Below are 16,786 nucleotides of genomic sequence, written 5' to 3'. Positions count from 1 at the left end.
TTAAATTCTGCATTTTTTATATCATTAACAAATTATGTAAATGTACTAATTCTAACCTATCTTGTTTGGAAATGAGACAAATAATAATTGTATTACTATTTGCAGTGTATATATATATATATATATATATGCATGTGTGTGCGTGTGTGCAGTGGCGGAACCAGAAATTTCATAAGAGGGGGGCCAATTAAATATAAAATATAACAAAAAATTAACAAAATATGATTTGTAGTATATATATCAAAAAAGTAATTATATTATATAAAAGTCAATGTTCAACTACATACTTTAAGATTTTGATATTTTTAAACTTGCTCGACGATGCTTCATGGAACTAAAATCATCAATTATCATCTCTGAAGTGAATTTTGAAGTAATTTCCTTTTCAATATATACAATTATACAATCTGCTAAAAATTCATCTTTCATCTTGTTTCGAAGCCTTGTTTTAATAATCTTCATAGCTGAAAAGTCCCGTTCAGTTGTTGCTGTTGTCACAGGAAGAGTCAAAAAAAGACGAATTAATCTATCAATTAAAGGATATATATTTGATTTTCCTATCTCTGTCAATTTTTGACACAATTCAGCAAGAGTAGACAAATTCTGAAAATCTGGAGCTTTAACCACATCAAGTTCATAATGTTGTAACTCATAATCCAATTGAATCTTTTCTTGCTCAGAAAAATCTAAAGAATAGAAATTCTTTGCAAGATTGCATATGTTGCAAACACTGAATAACTTGAAAGCATCTTTAGGATCTAAAGATGTACTCAATATGAGGAGCTCGGTTGCTTGCTCACTAAATCTACTATTTAGCTCTTTCAATTGAAAATCTATCACGCTAGTAAAAATGTCAACACGATAGTGGTGTTCAACAGTGACAACATCCTTTTTACGACGAGACCGAATTATGTCACTAAAAGAAGCACCCATATCAGGTATCTGAATAGCATGATCATTGCAGAAAGAACTAACTTTCTCCAAAAGTGCTCCCCAACTACTATCTCTTAACTGTTGAATCAATGACTTTGTACTAGAAACCAGATGCATAGCATTCAAAATGTCTTGAGATTTTCGTTGCAATGCTTGACAAAGTTTATCAGTGATTCCCATGATTTCTTTCATCATATGCAAAATGAAAATAAAATCAAATGATAATAAAGATTTAAGAGCATAAGTAGCATCACCACGTTGAGAATATGTAGATCCATTAGTAGCCAAATCTTCCAGAACTGAAGTTGTTGCTCCAAACATACGTAAAAGGCTACAAATTGAGTTGAAGTGAGAGCTCCACCTGGTATCTCCTGATCTTTTTAATGTGCCAATTTGATTTGCTCCCCTTCCTGTTTCAATTTGATTAGTTGCAACTAAATGGATAATTTCAGTTGCATAAGCAAATCGTAATTCATCATTGCATTTGCAAGAAGAGCACACAACATTGATAATATTACTCAAACTTTGGAAAAAAGCATAAACATCAACAACTTCTTTAGCCGCAGCAACAAGAGCTAGCTGTAATTGATGAGCAAAGCAATGAACATAATATGCATAAGGACATTCTTGAATAATTAAAGCTTGTAACCCTTTCCACTCTCTACGCATATTACTAGCTCCGTCATACCCTTGACCTCGAACATTTTGAATGTTGAGATTGTGATGAGATAATGCAGAACAAATCTCTTGTTTTAGAGTAGCAGAAGTAGTATCTTTGACATGAACAACATCTATTAGCCTTTCTTTGACAAATCCATGCTTATCAACAAATCTAACAACAAGTGCCATTTGTTCTCTTCTAGATTCATCTCTAGCTTCATCAACAATCAAACAAAACTTTGCATTACCAATCTCATTGCGAATTTCATTTTGCACCTTTCTAGCAAAAATATGTAGAATTTCCTTTTGAATAGAAGGTGATGTGTATATTGCATTTTGAGGAGTATTATCCAAAACAACTGCATCTACTTCTTTATTGTAAGAAGCTAATAATTTTAACATTTCAAGAAAATTTCCTCGATTCTGAGACTCATGACTCTCGTCATGTCCCCTAAAAGCACAAGCTTGAAATGTTAACCATCTGACAGTATCAATAGAGGCTTTAAGATGCAATCTATTGCTTAAAACTTGTTGTGAGCTTTGCTTAGCCAATACTTTGTCAATGTGACATAATTGATTAAGCAAATCTTTACAAGACTTAACAGCAATATTATGAGGAGAATTAAGAGAGATTTACCCACATGAGATAAAAATGCACAATCCTTTCCATTATTCACTTTTTTCCAATTGTGAAATCCTCCTGATGTGAATGGACTTGATTTTCTAGAAAATAAATAGCATGGAAGACAAAATACAACATCTACTTCTGGCGAATATTCTAGCCAAGAAAAACTCTTAAACCAATGAGCTTTGAAACGACGAGGATGACTTTCTAGACCAGAAAGAGGGTACTCATCCATAATAAATTGATATGGTCCAAACTTTATGTATGCTCTACGGATTTCATCTTGTTGATTGATAGGATAATTCCAAATTTGCGGACGCTTTCCGGGATCACGCATCAATGTATCAATATTAACTTGATCTATTTCAGTCCTTGTTATTTTGGAAGCAGTGGGTTGAATATCTTGCTCAACAAGTTGTGTCACAGGTTGTTCAATAATATTTTGAACATTACTCAAAGAATCTGAAGCTGAATTTTGTTCATCATATATTCTCTCTTTTCTCTTGAAAAATGAGTGAATTATTTTCATCTTTGACATTTTTAACTTAACTTGAACTATCTAACAAAAAAAAAACAAAAATAATTGCATATATATTATTTTCTTAAAAAAAATATTAAACCTATTGAGCAATAACAAATAATTTTAGAAACACAAATATATAATAACCAAAAATAAAGTTATTGATTTACCTGAATATTTTTTTATTCCAAGTCTCACCCAAAAATAATTCTATTGAGTTTTGTCCTCACTTCAATCTTTGAACACTATCCATTATAAAAAAAATTAATTATTTTAAATAAATAATGTAAATAATACTTGACATTGTTATTAACTTAAAAAAAAATTGAAATATACCTCTTTGAATCTTTGTTATGCATTCAATGGTTAATATTTTGCTGTTCACTTCAATGGTTTTTCTTCATATGTCTTGTTTTGGTATGGAAAGAAAATTAGAATGAGAAGAGTAGAAGACCAAAAGTTTGGAAACCACTAAAAGAGAGAGAAAAGTGGCGCTGATGCCTCTGATGGTTTAAAACAAATATTTGAAAAATGTACTAGTGTTACTTTAATTAATAGTATGGGCTTGGGAGTTGAACTAGTATAATAGAACCATTTTTATTAATTATTAGAATGGGCTATTTGTTAACAAGAACAACAATAATTCAAATATCCAATACATAATGCAGTTTTTAGTTATTTTAATTTATAAAATTTTGTAACATATTTTTTTAATATTATATATAAAAAAATTAATATTATTAATTATTACTATTTACTATTTTTTTAAAAAAATTTTGGGGGGGACCATGGCCACCTTAGATTATGTATAATGCCTTCTAGATGACAGTCACTTCGCTGACTAAAAGGTGGAATATATGAGTTTCCGGCCTCTATCGCTTCACTAAAGCACTGAATAGTGCATAATGTCCTTTTACTTCGCTTATTTGCGAAATGTGATGGAACCGGTTAAGGCTTGGTTTGGTAAAGTTTTTTGGAGAGGTGCTGTGCTTTTGAAAAGCATAAGCACTTCGTTTTATGTTTGATAAATAAAAAGCCCATATGTTTATGCTTGAAACTTTTAAAAGTTAAGAATGCTTTTGAAAACACCTAAGGATGAGCTTTTTAAAATTAGCTTTTGCTTATCAAAATTAAAAAGTCTAATATAACCTCGTACATTAATTAATATTTAAATTTAATTCTTACATTGATGTCTATTATAATATTTTTAAATTTTAAAAGTTATTTTACCAAATGCACTTGTTGTTGTTTATGCTTAAAAGCCATTTTTTATTTAATTTACCAAATACAAATGCTACAACTTTTACAATGCTAACTTTTAAAAGTTATCTTTTATAAGATACTTCTGAAAAGTAAAATCTTTACCAAACTAAACTTAAGGCGACTGCAGTTATCTCATTATAGGTTTATGACAGATCAAATTTTTTAGGCAATAAATTTTTAGTAATCTGCCAATAATAATAATAATAATAATAATAATAATAATAATAATAATAATAATAATAATAATAATAATAATAATAATAAAAATAAAACAGCGGTACACACATAGTAGTAGTAGTAAAAAAAACGGCTAATTTTTTTTATATTGATTAAATATATGTGTAATACATTGCTATTGGAATATTAGGTATTTTTTATTATATGGTGTTTTATTCAAATCGGACGGTCCGATTTATTTGAAGAAAAAAATAAACTACAAATCGAAGGGTCCAATCTATTTGAAAAAAAAAACTATAAATTGGAGGGTTCGATTTGTATTTGATATTTTTTTATTTTTTAAAATAAAAATAGGACGGTCCGATTTCAGCAATAAAAATTTTTTTATTTTCGAAATCACAAATCGAACTGTCCGATTTGTGATTGTTTGTTTAAAAAATAGAACAAATCGGAGGCACTAATTTGTAACTCCCATAGCAATGTCAAACACTTCTCTTCTCTCATGATTCTGAGATACACTCTTTTCTCTCACACACAAAAAAAAAAAAAACAGTAATAATTATTATAATAATAATAAACAGCCGTACACACATAATAATAATAATAATAATAATAATAATAATAATAATAATAATAATAATAATAATAATAATAATAAACAGTGCTATTACTACTAATAATAATAATATTAACGGTAATAATAAATTAATAATAGTAACGACGGTAGTATACTACACATAATAAAATAATAATGATGATGATAAAAACAGTGCTAATAATACTAATAATAGCAGCAATAATAATAATAACAGTAATAATATAACAATAATAATAATAATAACATTAACAATAACAATAACAGTATAATATATTAATAAAAAAATTTACATATTGCAAATTATCCTAATGTTTAATAACATGTTTTGTAATTTATATAAAATTACAAACTATTTTAATTAAATTAAAATTTTAAAAAATAAAAGACTGTTTGAACTGACAAAAAAGAGAAGAACACTTTTTCACCATCTCTCTCACATACAAAAGAAATACATGCTCATTAACATAGTGAGTAAAACACAAATGCAGCAAAGCATATAAAAGGCAACTAAAAAAAAACCAGTGAAAAGAGGGAACATGTGTTGTGCAGGCTAAAAAATTTAAATATAGAAGTAGAATAAGTGTTATACCTTAACATGATAATTTTTTATGTTTTTTAAAACTATGGGGGTACACAAATCGGACTTTCTGATTTGTGTTTAAAAAATTTTAAAAGTTTGGAGTACACAAATCGGACGGTCCGAGTAAAGAAATCGGACGGTCTGATTTCTGTACCTCTTAAAAATTGGACGGTCCGATTTATACTTCGTACATTAAATCATCCCACATTTTAGAAAAATACCACAATAGATTACAATTTAGAAAAACACCATTGTTAATCCAATATTAAAAATAAAAAAATAGTGTTGTGCATGCACTTGCGTTCAATGTGGTACACCAGCAAAATATAGGTTGTGTTTTACTTCGTCCCATGCATAGTTGGTCAAAGGCGCAGGGCTTGGGGGACACGTTTCGAGTATACATTCACTCTCATGCATAACGCATGTTGTGTTTTGTAGCTTTTTTTTTTTAGTTTATTGTTACTAACAAACACATCTTACGATTTATCATACTGTAAATTTGTAGATTCATATTTTTTCATAACACACCATGATATAATATTATTGAGTTACATTATTTTTTCTCCATTTTTAAATTAAATTCTGCATTTTTTATATCATTAACAAATTATGTAAATGTACTGATTCTAACCTATCTTGTTTGGAAATGAGACAAATAATAATTGTATTACTATTTGCAGTATAAAGGAATATATATATATATATATGCATGTGTGTGCGTGTGTGTGATAACAAGATCGTGTGTGTGATAACAAGATCAGTAAAGACGTGTTTATAAATATTAGATTAAACATTTTTTTTAGAGTTACCTGAAACGGTGATTTGGGCCTGAACGTGAAGTCCAGGCTCCTTTTAAGGCAGCGTCTAACTTGTATTGGTGCCGAGGTACCGCCGTCTGAGTTCCTCGAGAGGAGGTGGGGGTGGTACCTGCAAGAAACTCCAATGCTTAAGTTAGCAAGGGATTTAGGTAGATTTTTAGTAGATTGGGACGTGAATATACCTGAAAGGTGCCCGTGTATTTATAGTAGAATAGATAACTACATTTTTGAGTAGTTCCACCTTTATTGGTGGATAACCATTCCCTTTATCTTGGAAATTTGTTGAGATTTTCCTTCTAGATAGAGTAGAGAGATAGTAGAAAATATTTTAGGATTCGGTTGCTTATTCAAATGAGCAGAACCGATCCTATGTCGTCGTACCCAACCTCTTATGAGGTCGGGCAGGTAGAAAGGAGACACCTTATTTGGTGGGCCTTTATCTTTATTGGGCCTGACTTTATATTTTGGCCAGGGTATGAACAGTGCTCCTATTTGAGTTCGAGCTGTTCATGAGGTCGAGCCCAAGCATTCGTGGCTTCAGTTTCTATCGTTGGGTACGGCGCCTTCAAGAGGTCGGGTACTCGACGTGTTTCAAAATTTTAAAACGTTGCCTCTTTAATGACATGACGAATTACGCGACAGTTTCTTGGGAATCGGCGCATGGCTTTAAAGAGGGGTGCAAAATGCTTTTTTGCGCCTTGTTTCTTATAAAAGCCCCATCTCTTCCTTCTCCCTTCTTTTTCGTTTCTGAAACGCTTTGCATTTCATCATTTTTTTCATCGAAAACTCCTTCATTCTTCTTCCTTTGTTCTTGCTTCATAACCATTTCTCAGCTTCAAGATTTCTCCATCTTGATTCTTTTGAAGATTTCTTTGCACTTCGAAGAGGAATGTTCGAGTTTTCTTAGTGTTTGACGTGCCCTTCCATTTTCGCGTTTCATCAATGTTGGTGTTTTTATCCACTTTCTTGTTTTTTGTCTTTTGGTTGTTCTGAGTACTTGTGTTTGCTTTGTCCCCAAATGTGTTTCTTTTTGGTAGTTCAGAAGTGACGCATTTTTAATTCTTGAATTTGCTTGTGAAAAAACTTTTTGAAATCGAACTTTTTACGCTATTTGTTGAAAATACGATTTCCTTTATTTGGTGTCCGACTTCTTTGTGACGATTTGTTTGTTGTGTTTGTAGGTATAGCTTTATGTCTCATTCTATTATTCACAACATGTCTACCAAAGTCCCCTCTCATCTGACTTGGGTGGATATTTATGTTCTTACTCCCATTTCCGTTATTGATAGTGAGTATGTCGAGACCTTCCATAGGCACCATAGGTTGTGTGAAAGTCGGGAGGATGAGAGAAATTATGAAATAGTTGTAGCCAAGGTTCTGAGAACCGGATCAGTCATCAAATCGCTCTAATCACTGGTTTACTGGTCTAATCGGTAGTTCAACTGAAAAAACCATTTTAGAATAGAATAATAAATAAATTATAAATAAACAGCATAAAATATAATTATAGTCTAATATAAATCTTAAAATATCTTCGAAATTTAAAACACTACATAAAATATCATCAACTATATCCATATGATCTTTATCAAAATACAAGAAGAAACATGCCACTAAAAGTGATAGATTGCATATAAAAACGAAGTTACAAGTTTAATATACTGCTTTTGAGGCTTACACGATAGGCTTTCGGCATCATCATCAACTTCTGCAATAGCAGGCTTTTGATCTTTCCTCTTAAATACCACTTTCCCATCATTTTTAAACAATTCATCATACATCTCATCTATATCTTCACCTACATCCTGCAAAATTTGTCTTTCATGTTATCTGCATCATCATTCATTCATTTGCAAGGCAAAAAAATTTACAAATTCTCCAGATTTAGACATAGAACAAAATCTAAAACATGAATCATTGTGAAAAAAGTGAATGAGAGAAGGATTTTCTTAAGAAATTAAAGTGGCCATTAAATTAGTGTTGATTTAACTAAAGTTACAACCCCTCGTATTTCAGAGTCATCGGCAACTAGCATCTACAAAACAGAGCCATCAAAACAGCAGCATAACAAATAATCACCCCTAAATTAATTCAAAACAGCAGCATAACAAAATCACTAATCACAAATCACTTATCACAAATTCCAAATTCAAAACACTCAGTGCCATAACAAAACAGCAGCTTAACAAGTCACTAATCAATAATCACAAATTCCAAACTCAAATCAGCAGCATTACAAAAGACCCAAGAAATCACAAATCATAAATTCAACCTCAAATCCCTGAAACAGAGTAACAGACTCAACTTTCCACTAACCTCAAATCAGTAAATCATAGTTTCACTAACTTTCCACTGTCAGCAAGAAGACGACGGCGGGACGACGAAGACACGACAACGACACCACAGCGCACCAACTGAAGGCCTCGAGCAGCGATTTCACCTGTGAATGGAAGACGTGCCGAGCTAGAAAGGGGAGACGCTACGGAGAAGGAGAAGGAAGAGGCCGCAGAGACGCCGACAAAGACGAACGGCGGCAGCAGTTCCGTCCAGGAAGTTGGATTTTTGGGTTGGGAAGGAGCTAGGGCTTGCTCTTGCTGTGTGTTCTGTGTTGTCTTTCAAAGGAAGGGTTGTTTGGTGGGGTGAGGCCGTGAGGGGAGTAACTCACGTGGGTGTGGGTGGGTTTTTTTTTTCTTAACAAAATCAAAACGACGGCGTTTCATACGAATCGGTCGGTTCCTGGTCCGGTCTAACTGACCGGTTACCGGTCGGTTCAACGGTTCTCTAGTAGTTTTGTCATCAACGGTTTTAGTAGGAGGATCGGACCATTTTCTACTTTGGTTCCCAGTTAAACCCGTTCGACCGGCCGATCCGATCCGATTTTCAGAACAATGGTTGTAGCTGATCCTGAGGAGAGGTTAAGTTTTCCCCCATTGGATAAGTCGAAACACCCTTTATTTTATGCCTATGATTGTTTTTTTACTAAGCTAGACATTAGGCTTCTTTTTTCTGACTTTGAGATTAATGTCCTCTGGACTTGTAACGTTGTCCCTACCCAACTACACCCGAACTCATGTGCTTTTTTGAAAATATACCAGCTCCTTTGTCGGGAGCTGGATGTCCGACCTTCCCTGAAAATGTCCTTCTACTCTTTGTGTTGACCAAACCTTTTAGTTCTTCCAAGAAATTAGGTTAGGTTTCTTTTCGGGCTGTCCAGGGTAGGAAGATTTTCTCCATTTTTGATGAGTCCTTCCACGATTTTAAAAATTATTTTCAAAATCCAAGCGGTTGAGGATGCCCGACCTTTCTTCTTAGATGAGAATGATTAACCATATTTTTCATTATATTGGAAAGAGAAACCAGTGATGGCCAAATATAATGTAGATTACTTAAATGAGCTCGAGAAAAGTGTAATTAGCCTGTTTCAAGAGTGCTGGGCTGAGCTCTTTACTTGGACACCAAAATTTTTTTACGAGATCCCAGTTAACTTCTGTCCGAGCTAGGTAGTTCTCTTACCTTTTGCTTATGAATTATGGTTGTAAGTTTGTGTTTGACAATTAATGTGCCTTTATTTTGTATTGCAAAAATAATGGCTTCTAAATCTGCTGCCATGAAGACACTTCGGGCCACCAGAAAGAACATTGTGGCTTGGGGTATTCAACTAAAAGAAGCTGGTGATACTGCTACCCGACCTTCCCCTACAAAGTTGGACTCGGGTACCTCTTCTTCGCGGAAGATTATACCCGTCCCTAGATCTCGAACAATTCCCCTTTCTCTACGTCGAACAGTGATGTGGCCCGCCCTCCTCCTTTTTCATCTGAACCTCGTCCCAAAAGGCAGAAGATTTCTGAGGGGGATAGTATATATGATAAGGGTTTTGACGAACCATCCAAAACCACATTTAGCTCCTGGCTCGAGGTGGAATTCAAATGGCAGGTGTGTGTGTGCTGCCTTGGCCAGGGAGTTAGAGAAGACTCCTCTCAGAGCTACTCACAGCTTTTTGGTATCTTCTCGGGCTGAAGTGGATTCCCTAAAGGAGGCAAAAAGGGAGCTTGAGCAAGAGAGGGATTCACTGATGTCTGACCTGGGTAAAACTCGGGCCAAGCTAAAACAAGCGAAGGCATCCTTGGCCATGTCGGAAGGACTGAAGAAGAAGGCAGAAGAGAGTTATATCTGCGTTTTCAGGGAGAGGCTTGACCTTGAGAATGAGCTGGCTAATTCTCGGGACAGATATGCAATGCTTGAGGAGTGTGTGGCTGAGGGAATGGACGAGATGTTTGCAAATATGAAGGCCCAGTTCCAAGTCTTGCTCCCAAGGCAGACCTTTTCCTGTTTAGCCAAGATAATATTGTAGTGGACAGAAAGATCGTCCCAGCTCCTAAGGATGATGAGGAGGTCCCTTTGCCCAACCCGAAGGTTTCAGGTGCAGAGGTCGGTCAGGCTCCTCAGAATCCCAAGGTTCTTCCCGAGGTTTTTAGTTTCGATCTCCTTCCTTCACCGACTGGTCCTATTCCGGCTGTGCCAGTTTTTTAGTATGACCCGACTCCTGCCCGAGCTGAGGACGTGGTTACTGGGGATGAACTTAATCCTTTGTAGTCTCCTTGTACTTTTTCGTAGTTTTCTTATGGCCCGGGATGTGGGTCTTGGATGAACATCTTTTGCAATAGTTTTTCAAACAAATTATTTTGTTTTAGTTGTATTTTAAACAACTTTTAATTTTCTTTCGTTTAAAGAATCTTTCTTTATTTTGATAATGAATATAGATCTTTGTTGAATTAGTTCTTAGCCTCTTCAGTCATTTAGTTGAAGATCGTGTCTTAGCAACTTTTAATGTTATTTCTTAGCTAAGTTAAAAGGTGATGTCGGTGAGTTTGGTATAATGATTTCCTTTGTAAGTTTCGACTTTGTGTAGTCGAACTTTGTCAAGTTACTTTTATACTTCGTTTTTATCCCGCCTTGATTTTAAGGGTCGGTTTCACGAATTTTTTATATAACTTCTTATATTAATTTGCACCTCGTCACTTCATCTTGCCAAGCATGCTAGGTCGGGCAATGATTTTTGTGGTTTATCGAGCTTAAATTAATGCGTTTTTATAGGAAACTTATAAAGAAAGAACGAATTTTTCATTAATGAAGAAAATGCCTTACATGAGTTTGCTACTAGGGATTTTTGCCTACCCTTATCCTTTGTTATGGTGCTTCATTAAAACCCCCTTCAGTAAAAACTCTTTTCAGAATAAAATTCTGAAGTCGGAAAAAAGAGTACACCAGGAAACAAGGTGTGCTACCTAACTGTAGTACTTCTTCAGGTTATACGCATGCCACGACCTTGGGAGTTCTCTTCTTTGTAGGTCAGACACTTTGTAGTAACCCTTTCCTAAGACTTCAACGATCTTGTAGAGTCCTTTCCATCTTGCTGTCATCTTTCCTTTGCTCGACTTCTGAGTCCCGATGTCATTTCGGATCAATATAAGGTCGTTTGTGGTGAAGCTTCTTTTGATCACCTTCTGATTATACCTTAGGGTCATCCTTTGCTTTATTGCTTCCTCTTTGATCCAAGCTTATTCTCGGACTTCTGGGAGGAGATCGAGTTCTTCCCTTTATGCTTAGGTATTAACTCCTTCATTGTAGTATGTAACCCTTGGTGATTCTTTAGCGATTTCTATAGGAATCATGGCTTCCATTCCGCAAGCAAGTCGGAAAGGCAACTCCCCTGTTGTAGAATGGGGAGTGTCTGATATGCCCACAAGACTCGAGGAAGCTCATCTGCCCATGCTCCCTTTGCATCTTGTAGTCGGTGCTTCAACCCAGCCAGTATGACTTTGTTTGCGACTTCGGCTTGTCCATTGACTTGAGGGTGTTCCACCGATGTGAATTGGTGCTTTATCTTGAGGCTGGCCACCAAATTCTTGAAGGTTGAATCAGTAAACTGAGTCCCATTGTCCGTGGTGATGGAGTGGAGAACTCCAAACCTTGTGACGATGTTCTTGTAGAGAAACTTCCGACTTCACTGGGCAGTGATGGTTGCTAATGGTTCTGCCTCAATCCACTTAGTAAAGTAGTCGATCCCACCATGAGGTATTTTACTTGCCCTGGTGCTTGAGAGAATAGTCCAAGGAGATTGAGACCCCATTTTGCAAATGGCCAGAGTGAGGTGATGCTAATAAGCTCTTTGGGAGGTGCCACATGAAAGTTGACATGCTTCTGGTAAGGCAAGCACTTTTTGACAAACTCGGCTGCTTCTCGTTGCAAGGTTGGCCAGAAAAAGCCGACTCGGATCACCTTCTTAGCTAGTGAGTGAGATCCCAAGTAGTTTTCACATATGCCATTATGTACTTCCTCTAAGACCTCCTTCACATTAGAGGTCAGGACGCACTTTAGGAGAGGTATTGATATCCCTCTTTTGTATAGAACATTGTGGACCAATGTATAATTTTCTGCTTCCCTTATGAGCCTTCGAGCCTCTTTTTCATCTTTAGGAATAATATCAAACTTAAGATAATTGACTATAGGGCCATCCATCCTAGGTTTTGGTCGGATATGATCATTATTCTTGAATTGTCATCTTCTTTTGCTATTGATAGTGCCTGGAGAGTTTCTTAGATGAGGCTTCTATTGTTATCCTTGGCTTGGTGCTAGCTAACTTGGAAAGGACATTTACTCGGGCATTTGACTCCCGAGTTATGTGTCGGACCTCTCCTTCCGAGAACTATGCTAGTTATTCTTGTGCTTCATCTAGGTATTTCTTCATATTGGGGTCTTTGCCTTGATAAGTGCCATTAATTTGTGAAGTTACCACTTGATAATCATTAAATACTATTAACCTTTGTGCTCCCACCTCTTTAGCCAGCTTCAAGCCAGCAAGCAAGGCTTTATATTCTGCTTGGTTATTAGAAGTAGGAAACTCGAACCTTAACAAGAGTTCTATCCGAGTTCCTTGTTCACTTTCCAGGATGACGCATGCTCCACTGCCAGCTTTATTGGATGATCTATCTATATATAAGCTCCAAGTTGTTAAACTTCCCTGACTTTTAGTGTATTTGGCCACAAAGTCAGTGAGGTACTAGGATTTGATTGCTATCTGGGATTCATATTTCAAATCGAACTCGGACAGTTCTACAACCCATTGTAGCATCTTTTCTGCTAGGTCCGTCTTTTGTAGAATGTGATTCATTAGTTGATTAGTACGGATCTTTATAGTGTGAGACTGGAAATAAGGTCGGAGCTTTCGCGAGGTGAGGATAAGAGCATACGCAAACTTTTCTATCTTTCGACAGTTCAACTCTGCTCTTTGTAAGGCTTTACTGACAAAGTAAATAGATTGTTTCCCATTCTCATTTTCTCGGATCAAGGCTGAAGCTATAGCTCAGTTTGCCACTACTAAGTAGAGGACGAGCTCTTCTTCGACGTTAGGTCGAGTGAGTATGGGGGGTTGACCTAAAAATGCTTTGAAGCCTTGAAAGGCTTGTTCGAACTTTTGGGTCCATTCAAATTGCTTTCCCTTTCTGAGAATTGAATATAATGGTAGGGACTTCAACGATGATCCTGCCAAAAATCTGGATAGTGCCGCCAACCTCCCATTTAGTTGTTGGACTTCTTTGAAACAAGTCGGGCTCTTCATCTCTAGTTTGGCTCTACACTTATTCAGGTTTGCCTTTATGCCTCTTTACATTTTGAGGGGTTTAGCCTCATCCCATGCTTTCTTATTGTGGAGAATACCTCTGAGAGGTCAGACAAGAGAGCCAAGTCGTCCTTAGTTTTTACGAGCATGTCATTCACATACACTTCCATGAGTTTTCCTAAGTGGGGGGGGGGGGACACTTTTTTCATTAGTCGTTGATATGTGGCTCTGGCATTCTTTAATCCAAAAGGCATTACTACATAACAATAGTTAGCCTTAGGAGTGATGAAAGAGGTCTTCTCTTGGTCCGGTTTATACATCAGAATTTGGTTATATCCCGAGTATGCATCCATAAGGGATAAATACCAATAACTTGAGGCTGTGTCAACCAGAGCGTCAATGCTTGGTAGAGGATATGGGTCCTTGGGGCAAGCTTTGTTGAGGTTGGTGTAGTCTACACACATTCTCCATGTAAAACCCGGTCAAACCATAATTAATTAAATATGGCCAAAATGGTTAGAAATTTAGCAATCGAAATTTGATCATTTAAATATGATATTTGGACTCAGTGGATTTTTCTGAGTCAAAAAACATAGTTTTCTACATAAAAACACGCACTAGAAATTTGATCAGCAATACCGGCTGAGATCTGTCTGGTACTACAGTTGAGAAAATTAATTATGAGTGAGAAAGGTTAAAAAATTAAATAATGGTAGTTGATATGGTAAAAATAATGAAAACGCAAATTAAAACGCTAATCTTAAAGATTTTGGCTCAAAGTTAGGCCAAACGGGCCATATATGTGAACCGGACCCAAGTTGGGCCCAAGACCCAACATATATAAACCATAGTTATGAGCATTTCAGCTCATTAACCTTAGAAAAAGAGGGAGAGGTGTTGAAATGGAGAAAAGAGGAAGAAGAGAGAAAATTCTAACTCCATCAACTTCAAATCACCATAACTTTATCTTCGGTGCTCCGATTGACGAGCCGTTTACGCCCACGCGCTGCTCTTCTCATCCTCTTTGATTATATCTAGGTATTGGCTCTACACATTCTTTGCTTAGTTATTAATCTGGTTTGCTAGAATATAACATATATATGTTCTACTTTGTAATTTTTTTTAATTTGCTCTATTTTGTTTTGTTCTAAATTAATAAAACATTTTTTTTTGTGTGGGTTTAGGGTTCTGTAATCTAATATGTTGTTAGGATATATATTAGAGTTAAGAATGTCATCTAACAATGTGGGTGTTTTATTTATTATTTGGATTTAATTTAGTGTTATTGTATGAATTTGAGTTGTGAAGAGTTGTGACTGGTTATGATTTATGTGAATTATGTGTGATTTTACTGATTTGGTTTATTTGAGACTTATAAAATTTACGAGTCATGTTTACGTTTCGTCTTACGATTTTACGAATTATGATTTTACATCGGACTTCCAAGTCAATATAAAAACTACGAGTTCACTACCTTGATTAAAACGCTAATCTTAAAAGTTTTGGCCCAAAGTAAAACCAAACGGGCCATATATGTTAACCGGGCCCAAGTTGGGCCTAAGACCCGACATATATAAACCTTAGTTATGAGCATTTCAGCTCATTAACCTTAGACAAAGAGGGAGAGGCGCTGAAATGGAGAAAAGAGGAAGAAGATAGAAAACCCTAACTCCATCAACTTCAAATCACCATAACTTTCTCTCCAGTGCTCCGATTGACGAGCCGTTTGCAGCCACGCGTCGCTCTTCTCACCCTTTTCGATTCTATCTAGATATTATGGTGAGTATCCTACTATTCTCTGTCCAGTTTTTTTCTCTGATTTTCTGTTTTGGTTTGGATTTTGAGAAAATCTTGTGATTTTGGTTGTTTAGGGTGTTACACTCCACTTTTTATTCTACTTCTTTACCAGAACCACGTTAGCTAGTCACAATAGATACTTTATCTCTCTTATGAATTCGGCTTCCAATGACACTTGTACTTGTTCTTCCACGACTTGTGTCCTTTCAGGTCCGAATTTTCAATGGTTTTGCTGAATAGGTATGGAATCTGGGTAGACAGCGAGCTTATGAGACATCAAGTCGAGATCTATGCTAGACATATCGAAGATTTTTCAAGTGAAGATATCGGAGTTTTTTCGTAAGAGGTCAAAGAGCTGTGCTTTTAGTCCTCCTTCCAAATTAGCTCTTATATTCGTCGTCTTTTTAAGGTGATCTCCGATTTGGACTACTTCTACCTTTCCTCCAGGTTGAGGGCGCAATTCTTCCCGAGTTCGAATGTCACCAACCTTAATTGTGTTGATTTCTTTTCTCCCTGGGCTGCCTTTTAGATTAAGTCTTTTATTATAGCACTTTGCGCCAACTTTTGATTTCCCTTTATGGTAGCAATTCCTTCTATAATGGAAAAATTTATACACAAGTGAAGTGTAGAGATAAATGCTACAAGTCAGTTTAAAGTGGTTCGTCCTATTAGGGCATTGTATGCTGATACAACATCGACCACAATATAGTCAACGCTTAACGTTCTTGACTTAGTGTCCTTTCCAAAAGTAGTGCATAGGGAGATAAATCCAAGAGGTTGGATCGGCGTGTCCCCTAACCCAAAGAGGTTGTCTGGGTACGCCTTTAGATCATTTTCTTCCTGCCCGAGCTTATCGAAGGCGGGTGTAAATAGTATATCTATCAAGGTACCTTGATCCACTAGAGTTCTATGGAGGTTTGCATTAGCGAGGATCATTGTTATCACCACTGGGTCATCGTGGTCAGGCGTTATCCCTTGAGCATCTTCTTTAGTGAACGAGATGGTTGGTAAGTCGAGTGTTTTGTTATCTTCTCTGACTTGGCACACCTCTTTAAGATGTCTTTTCTGTGATGATTTTGAAATTCCTCCTCCCGCAAATCCGCCATTAATCATGTGTATGTGTCATTCAGGGGTTTATGGGAGGCGTTCTTGTCGTTTCCCCTTTTCATCTCTCTTTTTTTCCTCTGATCGTCCGAC

The 16,786-nt window shown here is 35.9% G+C and overlaps 1 protein-coding gene and 1 pseudogene across 1 annotated transcript; both read right to left on the bottom strand.

Annotated features, from left to right (window-relative positions):
* Positions 1 to 288: 288 nt before the first annotated feature.
* On the bottom strand, positions 289 to 2,756 carry LOC110263814 (uncharacterized; annotated as a pseudogene).
* Positions 2,757 to 11,842: 9,086 nt separating this feature from the next.
* Positions 11,843 to 12,693, bottom strand: LOC148562713 (uncharacterized). Its single transcript, XM_088490967.1, has 2 exons — positions 12,263 to 12,693; positions 11,843 to 12,143 (listed from the first exon to the last, which is right to left on the bottom strand). The coding sequence occupies exons 1-2, from the start codon at positions 12,691 to 12,693 to the stop codon at positions 11,843 to 11,845; spliced, it is 732 nt and encodes a 243-aa protein (XP_088347093.1).
* Positions 12,694 to 16,786: the final 4,093 nt, after the last annotated feature.

Source organism: Arachis ipaensis, chromosome B6, assembly GCF_059453495.1.
Source record: "Arachis ipaensis isolate K30076 ecotype BB chromosome B6, ASM5945349v1, whole genome shotgun sequence".
In the NCBI taxonomy this organism is placed as follows: Eukaryota; Viridiplantae; Streptophyta; class Magnoliopsida; order Fabales; family Fabaceae; genus Arachis; species Arachis ipaensis.
Note: the sequence above shows the minus strand (reverse complement) of the source record. Positions and strands in the feature narration are given on the sequence as shown.

Excerpts from the sequence above, each read along its gene's own strand:
- LOC148562713 (XM_088490967.1), bottom strand. The coding sequence starts at position 12,693 with ATGGATGGCCCTATAGTCAATTATCTTAAGTTTGATATTATTCCTAAA. Across the intron at positions 12,144-12,262 it reads CTATTCTCTCAAGCACCAGG|GTTTGGAGTTCTCCACTCCA; the intron begins GCAAGTAAAATA and ends CATCGTCACAAG.